Source organism: Pan troglodytes, chromosome 1, assembly GCF_028858775.2.
Source record: "Pan troglodytes isolate AG18354 chromosome 1, NHGRI_mPanTro3-v2.0_pri, whole genome shotgun sequence".
Lineage (NCBI taxonomy): Eukaryota > Metazoa > Chordata > Mammalia > Primates > Hominidae > Pan > Pan troglodytes.
Window position 1 is genome coordinate 22,240,721 of NC_072398.2, and position 25,001 is coordinate 22,265,721.

At 35.3% G+C, this 25,001-nt stretch overlaps 1 protein-coding gene across 31 annotated transcripts in view; it reads left to right on the top strand.

Annotated features, from left to right (window-relative positions):
* CDC42BPA (CDC42 binding protein kinase alpha) overlaps positions 1-25,001 on the top strand; it is a 329,589-nt gene that overhangs the window by 268,253 nt on the left and 36,335 nt on the right. For 29 of the 31 annotated variants that reach the window (XR_010150112.1, XM_016939982.4, XM_016940026.4 and 26 more), the window contains 8 exons: positions 2,327-2,410; positions 11,011-11,116; positions 15,643-15,779; positions 16,460-16,599; positions 17,839-17,920; positions 19,753-19,969; positions 20,797-20,859; positions 22,011-22,604. Coding sequence is in view for 30 of the 31 variants with exons in the window: in XM_016939982.4 (XP_016795471.1) it covers positions 2,327-2,410; positions 11,011-11,116; positions 15,643-15,779; positions 16,460-16,599; positions 17,839-17,920; positions 19,753-19,969; positions 20,797-20,859; positions 22,011-22,604 (1,423 nt within the window). In the remaining variant the exon portion in view is untranslated. The remainder of the gene's footprint in view (positions 1-2,326; positions 2,411-11,010; positions 11,117-15,642; positions 15,780-16,459; positions 16,600-17,838; positions 17,921-19,752; positions 19,970-20,796; positions 20,860-22,010; positions 22,605-25,001) is intronic. The other 2 variants (XM_016940046.4, XM_016940016.4) reach the window with 1 other exon arrangement.

A 25,001-nucleotide genomic window follows, 5' to 3' on the forward strand; every position in this document is an offset into this window, starting at 1 on the left:
ACCTCACAGTCACACATTAACTTTTGCCAGCTTGATGGATATTAAGTGTCATTTTTGTATTACCTTACATCTGTTTTCTAGTGTTATTCAGCATCTTTTTGTATGTTTATTGACCATTGATGATTTGCCTGTTTGTGTCCTTTGTTGTTCTATTGAATCATTTTTCCTATAGCTTTTTGTGTTCATTATATACTCTAGATACTAATTCTTTGCTAGCTATATGCATTGCAAATATTTTCTCCCAGTCTGTGGCTTATTTTAAAATTTTATTTGTGGTGTCTTTTTGTCTTGCAAAAGTTTTGATTTTAAAATAGTCAGATTTATCAGTCTTTTTCTTTATGACTTCTGCTTTTTATGTCTTTTTAAAACAGTTCTTCTCTATGCAGAGATTATAAAGATTTTCTTCTATATTTTCTTCTAAAAGTTTTTAAATTTTGCTTTTACTTGTTTAGGACCTTAATCAAACTGATATATATTGTTATGTATAATGGGAAATGGGCTTCTAATGTCTTTTTCCCATGTGAACAAGTGACCCTGCTATATTTCCCCCCATCGATTTGTAATGGCTATTTCTGCTTTATATGCATGGATCTGTTTGGATACTCTCAATTCTTTTCCATTGTTCTTTTGGTTTTTCCTGCATTGACAGTAAATTGTCTTAATTACAATTACTTTCACTCTAAAATAATTCCTGATACCTGGTATGGTGAGCCATCCCACATACCTTCTTCCTTTTCTTCTTGACCTTTTAGTTTTTCATATTACTTTTAAGGTCAGCTTGTCAAATTTCACATGGGGCTTTTGATTGGAATTGCATTAATGTATAGATCTATTTGAGGAGAATTGACATCTTTCATGATACTGGGTATTCCATCTATGAACATAGTATACATATTAGGGATTCTCTTATATCCTTCAATAAAGTTTCATTATTTTCAGTGTATTTCATATTGCTTGTTAGATTTGTTCCTAGGTACCTTAAATTTTTTGTTGCTGTGGTGACTGGGATTCTTTTTAAATACATTTTCTTACTGTGCATTGCCTTGTCTTTATAAACTCTGTAGATCTTGTATCCAGCACCCTTGCTTAATTTTTTTTAATTCTAATAACCTTTGGACTTTCTATGTAAATTTGACGACTTTGTTTCCTATTGTTTTTTATTAACTTTTGTATAGATTTTCAGTGTTCCTCTCTTTTATCTTTCATATGTATCTTTTCAAATGTTAAATTATAAGTTTGGTTTAAAACTTTTTCAAGCTATTTAAAAGTAAATAAAATCTAAATTAGAGCCAAACTCACAAACAGAAAACTCTGAGAAACTCAACTGAATTTTGTTTTAAGGCTGTAGTGCTTATAAAATATTCTGTTTTTGGAGGTTGTATGGTAACAAAGATAGATTGTTGTATAGTAACAACAAAGATGAGGTTGTAAAATAGCAGCAAAGAAAGGACCATCCATTTTTCTTATAATATTTTAAAATATTCTGTTCTTTATACAAAGACTAGTGTTTTCCTTTTATTTTTTTGCTTGGCATCCTGAAAGGAAGTTACTTTCCATGTCTTTTTTTTTTTTTTTTTTTCTCACTACTTTGCTGATTAAGCAGTGGCTCTTTTTTCCCCATAATAACATCCAGTGGAATGATTGGTTCTTTGCATTCAAAGAAATAATATTACAATAAAACCCCATAAAAGAAGACCATATTTTACATAGCTACCTAAGAAAGATATGGTATGTGACTAAATTTGTATTAAAGTCAGAATTCCAATAATATTAAATAATTACAATAAAATTAAATAATTCCCTTCTTTGGAAATTAATTGTGCACAAAAATCCCAGTGTCAGTCTCTGTCTATGTATTCACATCCAGAGCTGTGTTCTATATATGTAATATATGTTCTATGTATGAAAGTTGAGTAGTTAAAAGAATATTCTAAATATTTTATTATAAATCATTTTCAGATACTTTTTAGAATATGGCAAATTCAGATGAATGTAAAAATTAATATCCTCATATTTATGTAGGCCACATGCTATGGCTTTTTTTATTTGAATCATTTGATCCAAATGATTTATTTTTATATTTCCAGACTAAAGTAACTTACTAATTGAACAAATATTTCATTCGTAGATATTGCAGGCAGAGATTTAAATTATCAACACTATGAGAATTTTAGCTTTATTGAGGTTTTCTTTATTATTAATTAGTAGAACTTTTTGCCTTATTGATGTTTTGTTTTATTTTATTTATTTTGGCTTCTTTCTAGTTATATTTGAAATTAATGGAGTGTTTCATGACATTTATTTCCTTTTTTGCTCCTGGGTTCAGACTGTAGACTCCACTCCACTTTCAGTTCACACACCAACCTTAAGGAAAAAAGGATGTCCTGGTTCAACTGGCTTTCCACCTAAGGTACTCAATTTAGTTATAAGCATAGTGTGTTCCAAAAAAAATGAATTTTATCTGCTCTATGCATTTGCTGTGATTTTTTTGATATTATTTCTTCAAATTTACAAACAGAAAAACTTATAAAATAAATTCTGTGTGAATGCAAATAATCACCAATAGGAAAGGTAGGGAGAGCATACAGCACTTTTTCATCTTCTTAAATTCAATGTTTTGAAGTCTGTTATAATAAGAAGTAGCACTTCCTCTAAGCAGTATATGCCTCAGTAAGGCATTAAGTTGAGGCCACTTGTGGAAGAATCTGAGACTGAAATCAATAAACCAGTGAGAAAGAAAAACGTTTAGTGAAAAATTCAGGTGGACTTTTTTTCCCATTCTATTTGACGTAAATATGACTGAAGTATTACATATAGTAGAATGAGAAGATTTAGTTGCTTGTCTCAAGCTCCCACAAAGAAATTCCAGAAATTGGAAAACTGAATGATCTGCCTCTCCAGAACATAAACCTTGGATAAACCACAAAATGAGAGAGAGAGGTCAATAGACCTGAAAAAATATACAAAAAATATAACTGATATAGAAGAAAGACAAACTGAAATAACCTGTGCCCAGATAAAGCAAAATTTTAAGGCCAGATAGAACATGAATTTAAAATAAACATAAAAAATATCCTTAAAGAGATAAGAAGTATGTTGGTAACATGAGGCAGGATAAGGTAGTTAGGAAGAAAAATAAATTGGGAATACTTGACATGAAAACATAACTGCTGAAATAATTAAATAGATGACTTTAATAGTAGAAGGGGTAAAATGGATATCACAGAAAAACAAGTTAGTAGGAGGGAAGATAAGATGAAAAACAGGAAAGTTAAGATATATGACAACCCAACCAAAAGAAAACACTCTAGTAAACTAAAGGTTTATAAATAAAAGGAAAAATATTGGGCATTCAGGCAAAAAATATGTCACTTAAAGGGGAAAGAAAATGAGATTATCATCAGATTTTTTCATAGTAGCAGTATGCTAAAAACAACAGCAGTGAAATAACACATTTAAGATACCCAAGGAAAGTACAAGTGAAAGATTTTTAAGGATTTAATATTTTAAGGATAGTAAAGCATACTCCAAAAATGAAGGCCACAGAAAACTATTAAGAACATGCAAGAGCTCAGGAAATACTGTTCCCATACCCCTTCTCAAGCAATGTGCTAGAGAACAAGCTTCAGACAACCAAAATGATAAGACACCAAGTACTTTGAGAGGCAAGAGTGAAGCAGGAGTCTAGAGTAAATTAGAGAATTGATTCAAAGTCCACATAAAGTGTTATACCAGTTCTGAAAACCAGACAACTACCCCAACTCAGCAATACGTTAATTTTGTGAAGTAATTAAACCAAAGAGATCACAAATTTAAGGGCACCAACCAGGCTCACTGGTTGGTGAGAGAAAGAAGTGCAAAACCGCAAATAGTTGAGATTTGGCAAAAGTCCATGTACTGAATGGCGAGACTTCAAATCCTTTCCTCTGCTTAGCTCCCAGAATACTGACTCTTGGGACTGTAGCCTCCTCCTCCCCACTCTGCTTAGAGAGGATATCAGTGGATCCTCGGGTCCACTGAATGGCCCAGAAAAGACCTATCGATAATGTCATTTGGGGCTCCCTAATGAGATGGCTAGGTCCTTTCTTAACAAGCACATCATATGTTTGCTCTCACATGTGGACACATAGATAGACACAAAATCTCTTTAGCTTTTTTACTGACTCTTAAAAATGTTAAGATTCCCAACAGTCAGTAGACATTTCAAAATTATCTAACAAAGGAAAAAGATCAGGGATACGTGGTGGCTCACACCTGTAATGCCAGCATTTTGGTAGGCTTAGGCGGGCTGATTGCTTGAGCCCAGGAGTTCGAGACCTACCTGGGCAGCATGGCAAAACCCTGTCTATATGAAAAATACAAAAATTAGCCAGGTGTGGTGATGTGCACCTATAGTGCCAGCTACTTGGGGGTTGAGGAGGGAGGATCACTTGAGCCTGGGAGGTCAAGGCTGCAGTGAGCCGAGATCGCACCACTAAACTCCAGCCTCAGTGACATGGTGAGACCCTGTCTCAAAGAAAAAGATCAAATATTTCCTGTTTTCGTTGAAGGAAAAAGGGACAATGGAAAAAGCAGAAAGAAACAGAGCAATATGAGAACAAGAAGTCTCAAGTTAAAGAAAATATGATAAATATTTTTTAAATTCAGTAGATGAGTCACAAGATAAATTTGAGAATTCTCCACATCCTCTCCAGCACCTGTTGTTTCCTGACTTTTTAATGATTGCCATTCTGACTGGTGTGAGGTGGTATCTCATTGTGGTTTTGATTTGCATTTCTCTGATGGCCAGTGATGATGAGCATTTTTTCATGTGTTTTTTGGCTGCATAAATGTCTTCTTTTGAGAAGTGTCTGTTCATGTCCTTCGCCCACTTTTTGATGGGGTTGTTTGTTTTTTTCTTGTAAATTTGTTGGAGTTCATTGTAGATTCTGGATATTAGCCCTTTGTCAGATGAGTAGGTTGCGAAAATTTTCTCCCATTTTGTAGGTTGCCTGTTCACTCTGATGGTAGTTTCTTTTGCTGTGCAGAAGCTCTTTAGTTTAATTAGATCCCATTTGTCAATTTTGGCTTTTGTTGCCATTGCTTTTGGTGTTTTAGACATGAAGTCCTTGCCCATGCCTATGTCCTGAATGGTAATGCCTAGGTTTTCTTCTAGGGTTTTTATGGTTTGAGGTCTAATGTTTAAATCTTTAATCCATCTTGAATTGATTTTTGTATAAGGGGCAAGGAAGGGATCCAGTTTCAGCTTTCTACATATGGCTAGCCAGTTTTCCCAGCACCATTTATTAAATAGGGAATCCTTTCCCCATTGCTTGTTTTTGTCAGGTTTGTCAAAGATCAGATAGTTGTAGATATGCGGCGTTATTTCTGAGGGCTCTGTTCTGTTCCATTGATCTATATCTCTGTTTTGGTACCAGTACCATGCTGTTTTGGTTACTGTAGCCTTGTAGTATAGTTTGAAATCAGGTAGTGTGATGCCTCCAGCTTTGTTCTTTTGGCTTAGGATTGCCTTGGCAATGCGGGCTCTTTTTTGGTTCCATATGAACTTTAAAGTAGTTTTTTCCAATTCTGTGAAGAAAGTCATTGGTAGCTTGATGGGGATGGCTTAGAAAATATTGCAAAAAATCAGGTAGAAATTAGGAAAAGAAAATATGAGAAATCCATATCCAACAAATAGAAGTTCCTGAAAGGGAAAACAGAAAAAAGAAAAGGAAGGAAATTATCAAGTAAGTAAAAGACTTTTTCCTGTAACTAAAAGACATGTTTCCAGATTGCACAGTTCCATCAGTGCCTACTAGCACTAGTGGATGACAAATACCTGTCCCCAGTCACATCATTGTGTGAGTTTTCAAGATACCAAAGATAGAACTTTTTAAACCTTTAAGGAGATTTTAAAAAGATGACATCCACATATTCAGGAATTGAAATGACATACTTACCCAAGGCAAAATGAAAAGAATAGTTAGAAGGTAAAATGATTTCAAGCTAGAATTTTTGATTCCCTGTCAAATGTCCCATCGAGTTGCAGGGAGGAAAAAATTGCATTTTGAGAAATTCCAGATCTCAAAGAAATTTTTATCACCCATGTGCTACTTTCTAAGGAAACTTAATTAGTTCTACCAGAACAAGGAAGGGGACAAGGAAAGAGAGACATGAGGTCTATAGAAGAAGGAATTGTACACAGACCGGTTAAGAGAAAGACTGTAATAGGAAACCAGAGGGCTTCAGCAGGGTTGTCTTCAGGTCAATAGAAAGGGGTAAGGGGGCTGAAAGGCTTCCAGTGTGTTTGACCATGTGGTAAATAGATTCCAGGAGATTTTACAGTTCCTTAGAAGAGTCTGGAAGATTTAGTGATAGAGATACAGAAAGGTAAAAGTCGAGGGTGGGAGGGGAACTATTGATTTTAGAAAAATCATGAGGTTATACAAGTAAGATGATAACCATAGTGTACTTCTTATTAGTGAATAATGATTCTCTAGTCATAATAACTTAGACATTACATATAAATTTTAAGCTAAAACTACTATAACAATATTGGGAAAAATGAAAAAAGGGAGTAGATAGTGTAAAAGGGCCATATCCTTCTCTACCATAGCAGGAAGTGAACAGATAACATCTCAAATCAAAAAACTGTAGTATAGGCTTTCCACCCCAGCTCTGCCCCGCCCATATAGATACCTATTACAGAAGGAGGGAAATAGCTTTTAAAAAAGAAGAGTTAAATGAAATTGCCTGTAGGAAGTAGGAGGAATACTTCTGATTTTGTCATAAGCATTGTAATACCATTTTACTTTTTCAACCATGTGTATCTATTAATTTGATTTTAAAAATTTAAAACAGAAAATGTAGAAAAATTTTTTGTGACTGGGAATAAATATAAGATCTCAAATCACAAGCATAAGGTGAAAATATTTGTGGGCTTTACATCAAAATTAAAAATGCTTTTACAGTGAAAGCATTGTTAACAGATGATGACAGACTAGTGGAAGATATCTGCAATGTTTACCACTAATAAGAGGCTTATTTCTAAAATACATAAGAAACTCCTGCAACTCCATATGAAAAAGACTAGAAATCCCATTGAAAGATTGGCAAGTGATATAAATAATTCCCAGAAGACGAAATCCTGATGGTCAACAAGCATGTGAAGAAATGTCCAACTTCATTAATCATTGGAGAAATTTTTAAAATTTAATTTTAGAATTACTATCACTTTCTATTCAAAATCAAGATAAAATTAAGTAAGATGACGTCATGGATGTGGAGAAACAGGCAGCTTCACACGTGGATACTGGAAGTATAAACGGGTACAGCCATTCTGGAGAGAACCTAGACAGTGTAGAGTCATACGTAAGCTGTATGACTCAGCAATCTCATTTCATCAGAAAAATCTCTTTCCTTTACAAAAACCTCCATACAGATTCATTAGGCAACATGATGAAGATGTTTATTACTGTATTTTTTATGGCAGTAGGGAGTTGGAAATAGGGGAAAGATTCCTAAAATGTAATTGATATATAACAGAAACACATTTATATAAATTAAAAACACATACTCAGACTATCTAATTTATAAAGATATATACATATCCAAGGTATTGGATGATCAAGGATGAAAAGGCAAAATAAGACAAAATAAAACTAGAGTGAGGCGTCTATCAAGCTGATATTATTTTATGAATTAAATATTAACTTAGTTTGTTGCACCTAATGTTTCTCCCCAAGAAATAAAATTTATTTCATGTTTTTTAAAAGAGAGAGAAGTGAATCTATAATTATCTCAAAATAGAAATTTTAAAAGGGAAGAAAAAATATTTTTAAAAAGAAAATTAAATTTTTTTTTTTTTTTTTTTCGAGACGAAGTCTCGTTTTGTCGCCAGGCCGGAGTGCAGTGGCGTGATCTCAGCTCGCTGCAGCCTCTGCCTACCAGATTTAAGCAGTTCTCCTGCCTCAGCCTCCCGAGTAGCTGGGACTATAGGCGCATGCCACCATGCCCAGCTAATTTTTGTATTTTTAATAGAGACGGGGTTTCACCATGTTGGCTGGGATGGTCTCGATCTCTGGACCTCGTGATCCGCCCTCCTTGGCCTCCCAAAGTGCTTGGGATTACGGGCATAAGGTACCGTGCCTGGCCAGAAAATTTAATTTCTTTAAAACATTTTAAAATTTTTTGTAAAAAAGAAAGGGTTGTGTGAGATACTCTTTGACTTGTCATTTATTAGTGGTAAAAGTTTAATTATCTACAGTAAATTTTTAAGCTTTCACCAAGAGTTGTACTTGGTTCTACTTGGCTCTTACATCTTCTATTAAAAACATTTTACTTTCTCCAATGTGTAGCTTAAAATCTACAACACAGAAAAAATCAGAGTAGAAAAGAACTCTTTCTAATCACCACTTTGAAATTTGAGGTTATAGTTAATTCTTTCTACTCCAAATGATCACATAATCTAAAATTCTAATTTTAGTCCATACTTTAATACCTTTCTTACTAGATTTTTTTCTTTTCATTTTTTTCTCTTCTTCCAGCTGTCCACAAAGGGAAGTATTAGATATCAAATATTGACCAGGAGGCAGGAAACAGGGATATTAGAAGCCAAGGAATCTAGACCCTAAGATCGATCATTCCTGTGTCTTTCTTTATACATTTTCACACCAAAACAAAAACAAAATCCTATTGTGTATTACCTAAAGATTGATGGCCTCAGAATAACGATCTTTAATTATGTTATGTTATACTATCCTTAGTGGAGATTAGTGAAATATAAACCCGTTAACCTTTAGTAGTAGATTACACAACCTCTCCTATAATTTAACCAGCACCTACCAGTTGGATGATTTATTACCTAAAATTAATGCTCAGCCAAAACACTGGGTTGTTATATTTTCCCCTGCTGTCATACTCAGAATTGTGACATCCTGAATAGATCTCTTGCTGGAGAGGAAGTGTATGACATGTATATGCGCAATTCGGGAGGTATTATGGAGAATTACTGATAAATTTGTCAACCCTAGAGTTGTTTCATTGCTACTGTTTCAGATATGTCTTGTTACCGTTTAGAAGAAGAAAAACATGAAGCTACTTAGAGCAGTTGATTAATTTTTCCTTCTTTGTATTCAAAGCCTCTAGGACTAACCAGTAAAATAACTTTACGTCTTTTGCATTAATGCATTTTGAACAATTGAAAAAGTTAGCACTAGAAAATTTACTCATAATAGTTTCTCAAAGAGCCAAAAATTAAAAAGTAGTATACAGGAGAAAGAGCAAAATTTTATGATTTTAATAGATTCCTTCATATAAGGAAATAATATCTATCTTTCCAAGGTGGTTATTTGCATGAAATAAGATGAATTATGTAAAGTACTGGTACAGTGTCTGTACCCTGACTGGGACTCAGAAGCTATAGGAGCAGTTGCAGAGTTAGTAATAAGATAGACTGTGTTCTACTTAGAGTCAAATCCCAGTGCTGCTTTGAAACTGACCAAAAGATCGTGAGGAACTTCTAGAACAGAATGCTTTGAGGTTGGACCAGAGCTCATGACCACTCTAAATTTGAGACTCTCACCCCATTCTCTGACTAATGCTGGTAGTCAGGTTTTTCTATGTAAAAAGATAATCTACTTTTATTTTTTTAATTTCTTTTGTAGTGTACAAATCATATATCCCAGTTGAAAAGAACAAGATTTATTTTTAACTTGAATTTTAAAGCTTCAAATATTCCCTTTAGTTTTTTGTTCATATGTTAGTGTCTACTGAAATAAATGCTACTTGATAACCTTTTAAAATCAGTATTCATAATTTATTAGAATATGGAGTAGAGTTCTTAGTAGTTTAAATCAATCACACATTTAAAAGAGAAAAAAATAGCAAAATTCAAATAACATTGGGTACCCATGGACATAAAGATGGCAACAAAAGACTCTGGGGACTACTAGAGAAGGGGAAGGAGGGAGGGGTGCCAGGGCTAAAAAATTGGGTACTATGCTCAGTACTTGGGTAATGTGGATCGGTCATGCCCTAAACTTCAGCATCATATAATATACTCAGGTAACAAACCTGCACGTGTACCCACAAATCTAAAATAAGAGTTGAAATTATTTTTTTTGAGTACTTAGTATGTACCAGGTACTGTTTGAAAGGCTTTGTTTATATTAATACTCATTTAACCACTCCGTTAGGTAGATACTAGTATTTATCCTGTTTTGTAGATAAGGAAAGTGAGACAGAGAGGAATTTAGTAATTTTTTCCTAAGTTCACACAACAGAATGAAAGGTTATTTATTATACATCATTTATTGTTAAAACATGCTAAGAGAATTAATTTGGAAAACAAAGGAATATTCCAAAGAGATAAAATCTACATTTGCTTACCACCATGTAAATCAGGTAAGACTAAGATACCTTTAACTACGGTGTATTCAATAAGAAATTTCAATCTGCCATCTGTCTCTGGAATAATATTTGTGTATTCTTATCTGCTCAAGTGTTATACTGCCTCTTTCCATAGGAGGAAACTGATTCGTGAAGCATATTATTTGTCCTTGGTCCCAGAAAGAGAAATGCATGATTTACAGTAGAAACAATAATTTTAAATAACTCTTTTTCCTAAGAAGGTATAAAGCATATTAAAATCCTATATTTGTATCAGTATAAATATGCAATATTTTACTTAACTATTTGCTGAACAATAATTTGGATAATTTATTAAAATTCTGAAGCTAAGATTTATGAGCCCCCCAAAAAAGCTATTGTTTATTTTACATACTTTTAAAATGGCATTCAAGAGCAATTGATTATCATTTAACTTCTTAATTATTTTAGCTTAGTCCAGTTCAAATTACCTAATAAAAATGTTTAAAGACCATAAACTATAAGAAGATGTAATGAGAAATGGAAATAATTCATTCTATTCCTATTTAGAAAACATTCTAGAAAGTGGTATGGGGCATAAGGACTCACATTATGGAAATCTTTTAAACAATCTGTGTGTTTTTTTATCAATTTGTTTTGCAGCGCAAGACTCACCAGTTTTTTGTAAAATCTTTTACTACTCCTACCAAGTGTCATCAGTGTACCTCCTTGATGGTGGGTTTAATAAGACAGGGCTGTTCATGTGAAGGTAAGAACACAAAGGAAAGAAAATGTGACTTCACTATCTAAATTGTAATCAAATAAGTTGATTCTCTTTCAAAGGTGTATAAATGTTTGTTTTACTTAATCATTTGCCTTTTTGCATAACAGGAATGGAAATAATCTGTGTTGTCTGTTGAATGTTCGAGAAACTAGACATATTTTTCAGGGGCAATATATTTAAATATGGTTCATTTGTCTTTGTTTTGTTATTGAGTAAATTTGTAGTCCCTGCCAAAAAACATTAACCTATCTGACAGAAGAAAATTCATTGAATTTTAACCTTGTTTAATTTATTAGAGAAATTGTTATTAAAAAGTAGACAGTGTGGGAACCTTTTCAGAAATATTAAATGTCTGCCACTATGTCTGAAAGATATTTTATTCCTGTATTAATAGCAGAGGTTTTTTTTTTCCCCTAACATCCATGATTTATTCATCACATGTTTATGGAACACCCACTGTACTTCTAGGCACTGGGGACATAATAGTGGATAGGGGAAGGGCATAGATCCTACCCTCATAGAGCGCACATTCTGAGTGATGAAGAAGAGAGGGTCAGGGGTCATGTGAACAGAAAAGAAAGTATGTTTGGGTATTACTTTATTTTTCCTAGGACCTCTGAAGTGAAAATGGTTTAAATTATAATGGAACATATATTTTTTTAAATGTTTCAGAAGAATACTTTTTTAAAAAATCAAATGAAATTTGTCATTACAACACTACCTTATATGAGGGGACTTCAAAAAGCTTGTGGAAAAGTAGAATTTAAAAATAAAAGTAAACAATATAAACTTTTTTTTAACATAAGCTCCATTAAGTTCAAGACAACTTTGTAAGCAATTATACCACCCATTTAGTCCATCCCTGAAGAACAGAGGGTCCTGAGAATGTAACCATGTCAGTCTAGCCTCCTTTACATTATTAACTGAAGAAAGATGGGTGCCCTTAAAGACTTTTTGAAATTCAGAAACAAAAAAGTCAGAAGGAACCAAATCAGGACTGTAAGGTGGATGCCTAATGATTTCCCATGGAAACACTCACAAAATTGCTGTTGTCTGATGAGAGGACTGAGCAGGAGGAGCATTGTCATGGTGAAGAAGGACTCTGGTGAAGCTTTTCCCAGGCGTTTTTCTGCTAAAGCTTTGGCTATATTTCTCAAAACACTCTCATTATAAACAGATGCTATCATTGTTTGGCTCTCTAGAAAGCCAACAAGCAAAATGCCTCAAGCATCCCAAAAAACTATTGCCATGACCTTTGCTCTTGACTGTTCCACTTTTGCTGTGACTGGACCACTTCCACCTCTTGGTAGCCATTGCTTTGATTGTGCTTTGTCTTCAGGATCATACTGGTAAAGCCATGTTGCATCTCCTGCTGCTGTTCTTCAAAGAAATCCTTCAGGATCTTGATCCCACTTGTTTAAAATTTCCGTTGAACATTCTGTAGCTGATCTGGGTGCAGTGGTTTTGGCACCCAACAAGTAGGAAGTTTGCTCAGCATTCATTTTTCAGAATTGTGTAAGCTGAACCAATTGAGATGTCTGTGATATTGGCTGTTGTTTGTGCTGTTATTCATCAGTCCTCTTCAGACAGAGCATGAACAAGATTAATTTTTTCCCTGGCAAATTAATGTGGAAGGTTTGCTACTGCAGGTTTCATCTTTGACATCATCTTATCCCTTCTTAAAATGAGTTATCCATTTGTAAACTGCTGATTTCTTTAAGGCATTGTATTTGTCTCTTCTCACATTGCTAATAAAGATATACCCAAGACTGCATAATTTATAAAGGAAAGAGGTTTAATTGACTCAGTTCCACATGACTGGGGAGGCCTCACAATCATGGTGGAAGGTGAAAGAGGAGCAAAGTCACGTCTTACATGGCGGCAGGCAAGAGAGCATGTGCAGGGGAACTCCCCTTTATAAAACCATCAGATTTCATGAGACTTATTCACTATCACCAGAGCAGCACAGAGAGACCTGCCCCCATGATTCAATTACCTCCCACTGTGTCCCTCCCATGACACATGACACGTGGGAATTATGGGAGCTACAATTCAAGATGAGATTTGGGTAGGAACACAGCCAAACCATATCAGGCATTGTCCCCATAAACTTTTTGTAAAGCATCAATGATTTCACCCAAGCTTCATTGTAAATTTTATATTTGTTCTTACTTAATTTTAGCAGAATTCATGTTGTTCTGATAGGGGCTCTTTTCAAATTGATGTCTCATTCTTCTTAGTGCCTCAAACTAGATCCTTTTCAGACATATTATAACAAGTTAGTATGCATTTATTTTGGTGCAAAAGAAAATTTTAAATCCATGCATAGTTTTTCCATAATATGCATTTTCCGTGAACATTCTGAAGATCTCTCATATATTGATGTATCTTATGAAAAAGACAAGAAAATAGTTGCTAACTCAAATTCTAATACTAGTTGCCATTTCCTGTCTCTTCTGCTGTTAGGACGGGAAGGGACCTTAAAGGAAATGTAGCCCATCCCCATCAGATGCATGTGTTTCCTTTATAATAGACTTGTAATTAGCCTGTATCTGAGTACTTTGAGTAAGAGGGAAATTAATAACATCTTAAGGCAGTGCATTCTGTTTGGTTAGTTCTCACAGCTAAAGTGAAAGATCCAGATTGCAGTATTTTAACTAATCCATTAGATATGTGTGTTTAAAGCCAAATAAAATGTTCAGGGTTAAGAAAGCAGAGATTTAAGAGCTAGGAGTGTATTAAGTTATAAACATGAATGACATCCAGGAAGTACATGTAGATTGAGAAGAGAGCAAGTACATGAGTCTCTTACATAGTTAAGGGAAGGCAACAGGAAAAGATAGCCAAGTTAACCTGAGAAGGAATCGCCTGTATTGTTGACTAGGAAGGTGTGACTGAAGGCAAAGAAGGAGAAAATTTGTAGTTTTCAAGCTTTGTTTCATTTTGGAACTTAGCCAGTAATGGTATGTCATTTTAAAATTTGTTTATCAGAAAGAATCCTGGCCAGCTACCTGGCTTTAAGTCCCATGTCATTTTTTATGCACCACAATTACTTGCAATTCATAGTAGGAATTTTTGAGGTCTTCTCAGACTCTCTTCCCTTCTAGAGTCTTTTGCTGTGAAATTGTGCCTATCTTTTCTTCAAACCCTTTGAAGCCTACTTTATGAAGCTATGGGGACTCATGAGACTGTTCCTAGCCTTTGTCTGCCAGGCTTTTGTAAATGTTGTAATAATGTGGTTCCAGCTTCTAAAGATTCCTGTCATGTTCCTTTCCTTGTGGTTGGTTGGAATTAGATCCAGTATAGGATACTTATTTTGTTGCTTCCACTGCCCTTTGCTTGTAAGTAAAAAAAATCATAACTTGCTAGATACTCCACTTAAAACTGAATTGAAGGCCGGGCGCGGTGGCTCACGCCTGTAATCTCAGCACTTTGGGAGGCCGAGGCGGGCGGATCACGAGGTCAGGAGATCGAGACCATCCTGGCTAACACGGTGAAACCCCATCTCTACTAAAAATACAGAAAATTAGCCGGGCGAGGTGGCGGGCGCCTGTAGTCCCAGCTGCTCGGGAGGCTGAGGCAGGAGAATGGCGTGAACCCCGGGGGGCAGAGCCTGCAGTGAGCCGAGATCGCACCACTGCACTCCAGCCTGGGCGACAGAGTGAGACTCCGTCTCAAAAAAAAAAAAAAAAAAAAAAAAAAGTGAATTGAGGTTGTGTGTGATGACTCATGCCTATAGTCCCAACTACTCAGGAGGCTAAGACAAGAGGATCATTTTGAGGCCAGCCTGGGCAACATAGCAAGACCTTCTCTTTAATAAATAAATAAAGTGCATTGAGATGTTTGGATGATTTTTGTCATCTTGCCTCTCTGCTGGTTTCACAGTATCCATCAGTGATATGTAGTCCATTTATAGAGATGGTAACTGTACCTCTCTTAGATTGTTACAGAAAAATAAAAAGCACTCCATAAAGTTAATTATTATTTTAGTAGTAGTTTAAGTATATGTAATAATAACTCCTAAAATTTACCTTTAACTTGTACTTTTTTAGTCATTGAAAAACTCCATTTTCAAGGATTGGTAGGGTTTGCCAAACCGAAGATGTCCAGTAGCTTAATGCCCACTAGTGACCCTTGCAACAGAAATTTCAAGGCAGATACCAAGTTGCAGTGGGATGAAGAGCAAAAAACTCTAGAAACCACTCTTTTAGAAAATCTAAATCAATCATTTTATTCACAAGGTTAGATGCTTCGTCTATTGCTTCTTTTTTTGATCACTAATGTCAATACAGAACAGCAGTAATACAAGTAATTTTTTAAATATTTACTATGTCTCATTAAAATTGTCATTGGTAAGCAAATGAATCAGCTACCCAAATGATAAAAGTTATTTAAAATAAAATTGGAGATAAGCATTCATCTAACATAGCATCTTGTATGCAGTGAGTGTTACGAATTTTCTTTTTGTTAAAATGAATTTTTATCAAACGTTTCTTTTTTCCCTCTAAAAGTGTGTGGATTCTCATGCCATATAACTTGTGTAAACAAAGCTCCAACCGCTTGTCCAGTTCCTCCTGAACAGACAAAAGGTCCCCTGGGTATAGATCCTCAGAAAGGAATAGGAACAGCATATGAAGGTCATGTCAGGGTAAGTATGATTAAGTTGGGTTTAGATTAATCCTTTAAGATTTATTAATGAATTAAAATCAAATCCAGTTAGTTTAAGAGGATAGTTCTTGATGGAAAATTAAATGAATAAAATTCATCTAATAATTTTATTTCATCTAGAATAATGATTTGCAAACAAAAACCTAGCTTTTACATGGAAATAAGTTATAAAATGTCTCAAGTTTTTCCATATTGTTCCTATCTTGTGATGAAATCTTCATAAAGGAGTTTGTAGCCCCTGCTCTTGCAAGAGAGGTGGCATATGGTTATGAATTATGAGCTATTAAGGCATAGTCTTGTTATCTTGGGTAGTATTTACAATGTAAGCTGAACTTCATCTTACACCAAGTTTGACTTTTATGCTATTTAGAAAGAAACCCATGAGTGTTATTTTAATGAAATATGAGTGAAAGTTAAAATGGTACCATTAAAATGTTTCTCAGAATAAAAAGTCATTCTGTATTTGAAGAATGTGTTCTCACATTTTCTCATAGCTTAATGATATGTGTCTCATCTGCTACTTTACCAACCAGAATGGCAGACTTATAAAACGTGTGCATTATCTGTAGGTCTTCACCATGCAATTACATATGTAATTTAAGGGATATTTTCATTTGAGTTGTTTTGGCTGTTTGTCTGTCTGTCTAAAACAAAACTAAGATTCCTAAGCCAGCTGGAGTGAAGAAAGGGTGGCAGAGAGCACTGGCTATAGTGTGTGACTTCAAACTCTTTCTGTACGATATTGCTGAAGGAAAAGCATCTCAGCCCAGTGTTGTCATTAGTCAAGTGATTGACATGAGGTAAGAGTTTGAAGGTAAAATTATTTGTATCATTGCAACATAGGAATTTTAAAGTTTCTGATTTTTAAAAATTGTGTTGCCATGGTTTATTTAAATGAACTAATTTCGTATTTTCTGATTTGCTAATATTGCTATAGAAACAGAATTGAAAATAGGAAGTAAGGTGTATTTATAGGACAGGTTGGTATGTGTGTTGAGTGTGAGGGGCTAGGAGTTAAGGAAAAAGAAGTTGGTGTCCCAAAGACCTGTGTAAATGGGGTAATGGAGGCCTACCATGTGAAGTTTATATTATCACATCACCTAAAGGCTTAGAGTATAATTTCAATGTGAGGAAAGAAAATAAAAATCAGAAAGGCTTCTGGAAAACATAATCAGTAAACATTTAAGTAAGTACAGCCCTTGAACACTTCTGGTCTCATTTTTCAGATTCTTCCTGTGTTCCTTAGTGCTCTCTCCTTTACCTTTTCTCCTAACTCCAGGCACTATCCTTGAGTGATCATATTTACTCACAGCTTCAGCCATCTCCTCTGCATTGATGACTCCCAGACTTGTATCTCCAGTTCAGATATATCCATCCATTGCTCAAAACCGGAATTTCTAGCTGTGACTCAAATTGGCACTTCACATTGGCATCTCAAACACATTATCTTCCCCTACAAATATGGAACATGACGGGATAGATGCAAGAAATATTGGCAAGAAAAATCTGATAGAACCTACTAAGGGACTGAATATAGATAGGGAGAAGAATCACAAATAGGACTAAGGTGTCAAGCCTGTAAGACTAAGGGAGTCATGGTACCAACAACAAAATTAAGGGAATCACAAGAAATTATTGTGGAGGAAATACGTTGTAGATGTTGAAGGAACAATAAAATATAACATGAGCTGGGTTGAGGGTACTTAAGATTTATTATGGGAGGCAAGAGGGTCCACTGGAGGCTCCAGAGACCTACCAGGGTTCAAATCCCAGTTCTACGTGTATACTTAACTGGCCTTGTGACTGTGGGTAAGCCAGCAATGATTTCTAGCTCTTGTATAATGTGCCACTAGGAAGTTATTCTTGATAAATTATTTGGGGCACTATTAATTACAATGGGGGAAAATTAAATTTTTTAAAAAATTAAATTTGGGTGTTTGGTGCAGTTAAGCTTTGGGTATGTGTTATTTGGATACACACCCCAAACCACACACACATAGCCACATATAGTAACTTTTAATGCTTTGCTTTTCATTCAGGGATGAAGAATTTTCTGTGAGTTCAGTCTTGGCTTCTGATGTTATCCATGCAAGTCGGAAAGATATACCCTGTATATTTAGGGTAAGTGTGTATGCTGTAATTTGATCACTGAATTATGTGTTTTTAATGAGTATATTTTGCCTCCCTATATAAATCATAAATTCACTATAAGTAAAACCAAATCTTATATTCTTTTATATATTCCATATCATCCAGTACTTGAAGGTATAGAAAATTGGTGCTAAGTATTTAATTAGTGAAAGACCTGGAGAAAGCATCAATATATGGCTTATAAAATATGCTTCCTGGTAGATAATATTTTTTAGTTCCAATTCAATTTTTAAATAAATACTACCACATGGAAAATTAGATAAGTGTGAGGTTTCTCAAGTTTTTAAAAAAATAAAAATATCTGTCTTGAAAAATTAATGCGTTTGTTACTTACTGCTTTGTAACAGCCATTCCAAAACTTAGTAGCTTAAACCAACAATGATTTACTATTTTTCACTATTCTGTGGACCAGCTGTACAGTTCTTGTGGTGTCCGCTAGTGTCACTCATGTGACTGCATTCAGCTCATTTGGGACCAGAACATCTAATGACCTTGCTCTTACATCTGGGTGCTGGCTGTTAGCTGGCTGATCTCAGTTCTCCTCTTTGTGAACTCCCTCCATGTGGTCTCTGGTCGTCAGGTAGGCTGGCTGAGCTCCCAGTGGCTGGCTTCTAAGAGAGCAAAATAAGCTGCCAGGCCCTTTGAGGACTAGGCCCAAAACAGGTATAATAACCCTTCTGCATTCTGTTGGTCAAAGCAAGTCATGAGGTCAGCCCAGATTTAAGGGGAGGGGAAATAGACTCCACCTCTTGATGAGAAGAATGGAATTCCTTAGGAGGACTTGTTGGTAGCCGTCTTTGGAGGCCCTTGCCACGATGCAATCTTGAGTTGGTAAATTAAGACAATAGAGGTTAAAAAAAAAAACAAAAAAACTACTGCCCAATTGTTATGCCTATCTCCCTATATTTGTCTATGAATCTTGTATCTAAGGAAGGTCAGGCAAAGATTATACTTAGTCTCTTAGTTCCCAGACTGACAACTATTTATTTTCCTCCCAGCCACCAAGGGAGCCTACAGAGGCCCACTTATCTATAACTGATTTTCATAGTGTGATTTTATTGTCACTGCTACTTAATAAGGAATTCTTTACTTATGATAAGGAATTCATATAGGTAAAATTTAAAACTGCTCTGATAGTGTTGTTTGTATAATGATAAACCTTCATTTAAATATTAATTTAAATGGTCAAATCTTAATGATAATGCGAGTTATTGTTGTGAAGTAACAGAGAATATATTTCTGAGCACTTCTGACTTCTTAAAACAAGTCACAAGTCAGTATGGTGTGGCGCTTAAGAGCATGGGCACAAGATCCCAGACTTGTAGTTGTGTGTCCTTGGAGAAATGATTTAATTTCTTTGCATCACCATTTTTTTCATATATAAAATAAGGATATAATGACAGTACATCCTAAATCATGACGATGTTAACAGAGTTAAATGAGTTAATACTTGTAAAGTGCTTAGATCTACCTGGTGCTCAGTATTTACTCAATAAATGTCAGTTGTTGTTGTTGTTGTTGTTATATATTTAATGCCTCTTTAGTGATAGTGTTCTGGCACTTTTACAGAAGGAAAATGAAAATGATACTAACATTTCAAATGGTATCTGCCACCTTTGCTTTGTCATGTATTCTAGTGCTAAAGGTAGTTATTCTGATTAGGAATAGCTAAACTCCAGTAATGGTATCATTTAATGAATGCTCATTTTATTGGTGAGTGCTAAGCAAACTAACATAATCATGAAACTAGCATAAAGGGTGTCTGTTTTCTAATATCATGAATATTGATTAAATTGTTCTAGGTCACAGCTTCCCAGCTCTCAGCATCTAATAACAAATGTTCAATCCTGATGCTAGCAGACACTGAGAATGAGAAGAATAAGTGGGTGGGAGTGCTGAGTGAATTGCACAAGATTTTGAAGAAAAACAAATTCAGAGACCGCTCAGTCTATGTTCCCAAAGAGGCTTATGACAGCACTCTACCCCTCATTAAAACAACCCAGGCAGCCGCAATCATAGGTATGAATTTATAACATTTATCATATTATTATCATTGTTTACTAATCTACCTTGAGAACAGGGATTGGCTTTCATCTAGGAATCCCCAGTGTCCAACATACTGTGCATCATATCATAAATGCTCAGTACATGTTTACTGAATGAATGAGACCTATATCAGATCTTTGTTTTTCAGTAAACAGGAGTATAAATACACTTTCAAAGTGCCTTTTTTTTCCTGAAAAAACAACAGTGCTAATCATTAGCCTACTAATCTATTTTCTGCTTGTGTGATTTAGAACAAGTTAGTTTCTTAGAGTTTAGTATATAAAATACAGATGGTAATTACCTTGCTAAGGTTATTGGGAAGTTTAAATAAGATGGAATACATAACGCAGAGTGCCCTGCATAAGAAAGAAATCCCCTTAACAAATGGCAGTTTCTGTGTCTGGAGGTTTAAATTTTTGCTGTATTCCTGTGTATGCATCTAACTCTTTTGTTACTTTCCATAAATACTGAAAAGTTCAATGAGTATGGTTCAAATGCCATTCACAATTTTTACCTCCCAAAACAATAAGTGTAGAACAACTTAGGTTTTTCATTTTGTTTCATCATTTATTAAACATTTACTTCTTTTTGTAAGTATTGATATGGATTATTCTTTAATAATTGTTCTATTTTAGAAGACATGAGAGATTTACCAGTATAATCTGAAAGGAAATAGTGTAAACTGTTATTGTAATTCATTTTATTTCCATTTTTTGCACCAAATGTTCTTATCATCTGGTTTATTAGCATTACATGGTTTTTTTCCTAATAAAAGTCTTTCACATTCATGTCTTACATAGATCATGAAAGAATTGCTTTGGGAAACGAAGAAGGGTTATTTGTTGTACATGTCACCAAAGATGGTAAGAGAAAACTTTTTTTTTTGGAGTAATTTTAAATCATGTGTTAAAAAAATTTAAACTGTAGATTCTAAATTCTACAAAAAGCAGGATTTGCTCTTATTTATCCTGCGACTAAAATTTTCCAGACCTAATTTGATGTTTATAAATTAAAAGATTAAATTTCTATAATCCCCCTGAGGTTTAAAACTTCAAATATGTATTGTCTTTCTTGTATCATTTTATTTAACAGTTCTGTATGAACTCAGATTGCATTTCTTTTTTTTTTTTTGGAGACAGAGTTTCACTCTTGCTGCCCAGGCTGGAGTGCAGTGGCACGATCTCGGCTCACTGCAGCCTCCGCCTCCTGAGTTCAAGAGATTCTCCTGCCTCAGCCTCCCACTAGCTGGGATTACAGGCATGTACCACCACGCCCGGCTAATTTTGTATTTTTAGTAGAGACGAGGTTTCTCCATGTTGGCCAGGTTGGTCTCGAACTCCCAACCTCAGGTGATCCACCCGCCTTGGCCTCCCAAAGTGCTGAGATTATAAGCATGAGCCACTGCACCCAGCCCAGATTGCATTTCTAAAGATGGAACATGAAAAAAATATATACAACTTGATTTTCACATTGTTCTATTAGTACCAGAAGAGGCAACAGCTATTAAAATGTGTTTGTTTGGAGGTTTTTCTTCTAGGGAAAAACTAAATGCTGGGTGAAATAAAGAGAAACCAATATAACTTGGTATTCATAAATACAGTATTCTAAGTTTTATCTTTATGTCAACTTAGATCATGGGAAAACAATGCATTGTTACCCATATAAAAACTTCCGAAAAATAAGTTCTCTGTTTTTAAAAATGGGAATCCTATGATGACGTTCCCTAGAATTTAGTGCCAGTAGAAAAGTTTCCTTGAAGATTTGGCATACTTTTACACAAGAATCCTTTGGGGTTTGCCTTGGCTGCCAGAAATCTCAGGACTCAAATTTAATACGTACTATAGGTGAGTTAAATTATCTTATGATGGGTTTGATAATCTTTTTTTCCTGTGACTTCTGATGTCTTATTCTTCCGTATGTGCATCTGTAAGTTGACTTACATCCTTTTGAGTATAATTGGGATATGATTAATCAATAAAACTATATTTTGATTTATTATTCTTTCTGTGTTTAGAAATTATTAGAGTTGGTGACAATAAGAAGATTCATCAGATTGAACTCATTCCAAATGATCAGCTTGTTGCTGTGATCTCAGGACGAAATCGTCATGTACGACTTTTTCCTATGTCAGCATTGGATGGGCGAGAGACCGATTTTTACAAGCTGTCAGAAACTAAAGGGTGTCAAACCATAACTTCTGGAAAGGTGCGCCATGGAGCTCTCACATGCCTGTGTGTGGCTATGAAAAGGCAGGTCCTCTGTTATGAACTATTTCAGAGCAAGACCCGTCACAGAAAATTTAAGGAAATTCAAGTCCCATATAATGTCCAGTGGATGGCAATCTTCAGTGAACAACTCTGTGTGGGATTCCAGTCAGGATTTCTAAGATACCCCTTGAATGGAGAAGGAAATCCATACAGTATGCTCCATTCAAATGACCATACACTATCATTTATTGCACATCAACCAATGGATGCTATCTGCGCAGTTGAGATCTCCAGTAAAGAATATCTGCTGTGTTTTAACAGCATTGGGATATACACTGACTGCCAGGGCCGAAGATCTAGACAACAGGAATTGATGTGGCCAGCAAATCCTTCCTCTTGTTGTAAGATTCTCTTTCTTATGGCTGTCTTATCTTTATATCCCTTCTTCCTTTTCCCTTCTACTTCGTCTCCCAAATGTTGTCATTGTTGATAACAGTTTTTTTAAAAAGTCATTCTTAATGCTTTTCCTCAGTATTGATTATGTTGTTGATGTAAAAACCATATGTGTTAGGCCTGGGCAAACAGGGCCAGCATTAGCATGCACGTTATTTAAACAAAACATCTTTCTGTGGAATATTTCACTAAGATGGATTTTTTACCCCACATCGTATTTTGAAATAACCCAGAATTGTTATCTCATGGTCCCCCAAAATATGGTGCTTGTAAGCATCAGTGTTTCACAGAACTTATTCTGGAGAAGTAGTTACTAAGTGAGTTATTTAATCAGGTATGTAAAGGTATAATGTAACATCTATAAGAGGTGTTTTTTCAGTTTTCCACTTTTATCTAGATGGGTAGATATTTATAATTGCTTATTTTACCCCTTCAAGAAATATTAAGACATAATAAATCATTGAATACTTTTTTTTTTTTTTTTGAGAGATGGAGTCTTGCTCTGTCACCCAGGATAGAGTACAGTGGTATCGTCATAGCCCACTGCAGCCTCCAACTCTTAGGCTGAAGCAGTCCTCCTACTTCACCCTCCCGAGTAGCTGGGACAGCAGGTGCACACCACCACACCCAGCTTATGTTTTTATTTTTTATTTTTGTAGAGATGGTCTCATTAGTTGTTCAGGCTGGTCTCAAATTCTTGTCCTCAAGCAATCCTCCCAACTTGGCCTCCCAAAGCACTGAGATTATAGGCTTGACTCACCGCACCCAGACTCATTGAATACTTTTAATTATAGAATACTTTGGTTATTGAAAATAATCCAATTATTATTGAATATGTGCCATTGAATATGAGTTAACAGCAATGAGTAAAATAGATACAGTCTTAACCCCACAGAGCATGGGGTGCAGTGGAAAAGATTCGTGATAAAGCAAGTAGTTGCAGTAGAGTGTAAGTGCTATGATAGCAGAAGTAGAGAGTTCTGTAGAAGCACATAGAAGTATTTCATCCAAACTGTTTTGTTTTTAATGAAAAATACTTGAGCATGTTAAAATGCTGAAGGGAAAAAAAACCCTAGGGAACTACGTGGAAAAGTTGTCTCTATGGGAAATAGAGTAAGACCGCCAAGAAGGCCAGAGAGGACAAAATTCAGAAGACAGGTGCAAGAATTACTTGGGGGCAGGAGGAGTAAAACCTCTTCATTTGTAACAAGGTAGGAGGAGGAGTGATGGGTATGGGTCTAGTCAAGTTTAAAGGTTCAGTGCGAGAAAGTTTGGGAGGGCAACCCATGCTCATTACAGAAAAATCAGAAAGTCTGCGTAAACAGGACAAAAGAAAAATACCTCTAGTTCTACCCATCCAGACTTTTTTTTCCCCCCACCCTCCATCCTGGGATGAACGACTTAACTATTTTTTGTTGTTATTGTTGTTGTTTTTTGTCTTTCCAGCTTTTCAACTGCAGATCTTGGGAATTAACTATTTTTAATATTTTGTTTCTTCTGAAAAATATGGTCTTAGGTGGGCACAGTGGCTTACACCTGTAATCCCAGCACTTCAGGAGGCTGAGGCGGGAGGATCGCTTGAGGCCAGAAGTTCGAGGCCAACCTGGGCAACATAGCGAGAACCTGTCTCTATAAAAAATTTTCTTTAATTAGCCAGGTGTAGTGGTTGCATGCCTGTTGTCCCAACTACCCAAGAGGCTGAGGTAGGAGGATCACTTGAGCTATGATCATGCCATTGCACTCCAGCCTAGGCAATACAGTGAGACCTTATCTCTAAAAACACAAACCCACACACACTCTCATACTCATCAGTGGAATAAATGCTGTCTTGTAACTGAATCAGATAATAATTATGATTATTCTAATGTAGAGTCAGAGTTGGAATGTCTGACTTTTTTGTGTAGCTCTGCCAGTAATTCCCTTTGTAACCTTAGTTTAAGTAAACCATTGAATCTTTCTTTGCTTGTGTCACCATTTGTTGATATTCATTCTTTCAACAAGTGTATATTGAGCATCTACCCTATTCATGTAACTGTGCTACAGTGCTTTATTATACATTCTTAACAGGGACTAGAACACTTACCTGAAGATTTCTCTGCTTTCTAAGTTTGATTCACTGTCAATAACTTAACTACTTTTAGGAATCAAATAGTTCAAATATAATGAAATTCCTTTATAGAACTCATGTTGGGCAAAGAAATAGTATACCCCTGGTGTTTACGGAATCCGTCTATATTATAACGGCTATATAATCTGAATCATGGTATACCAGTTCCTCATTTACGATATATGTTCTGTTTGCTTCAAAAATGTTTTGATTTGGCTACTATATGATAGCCACATAG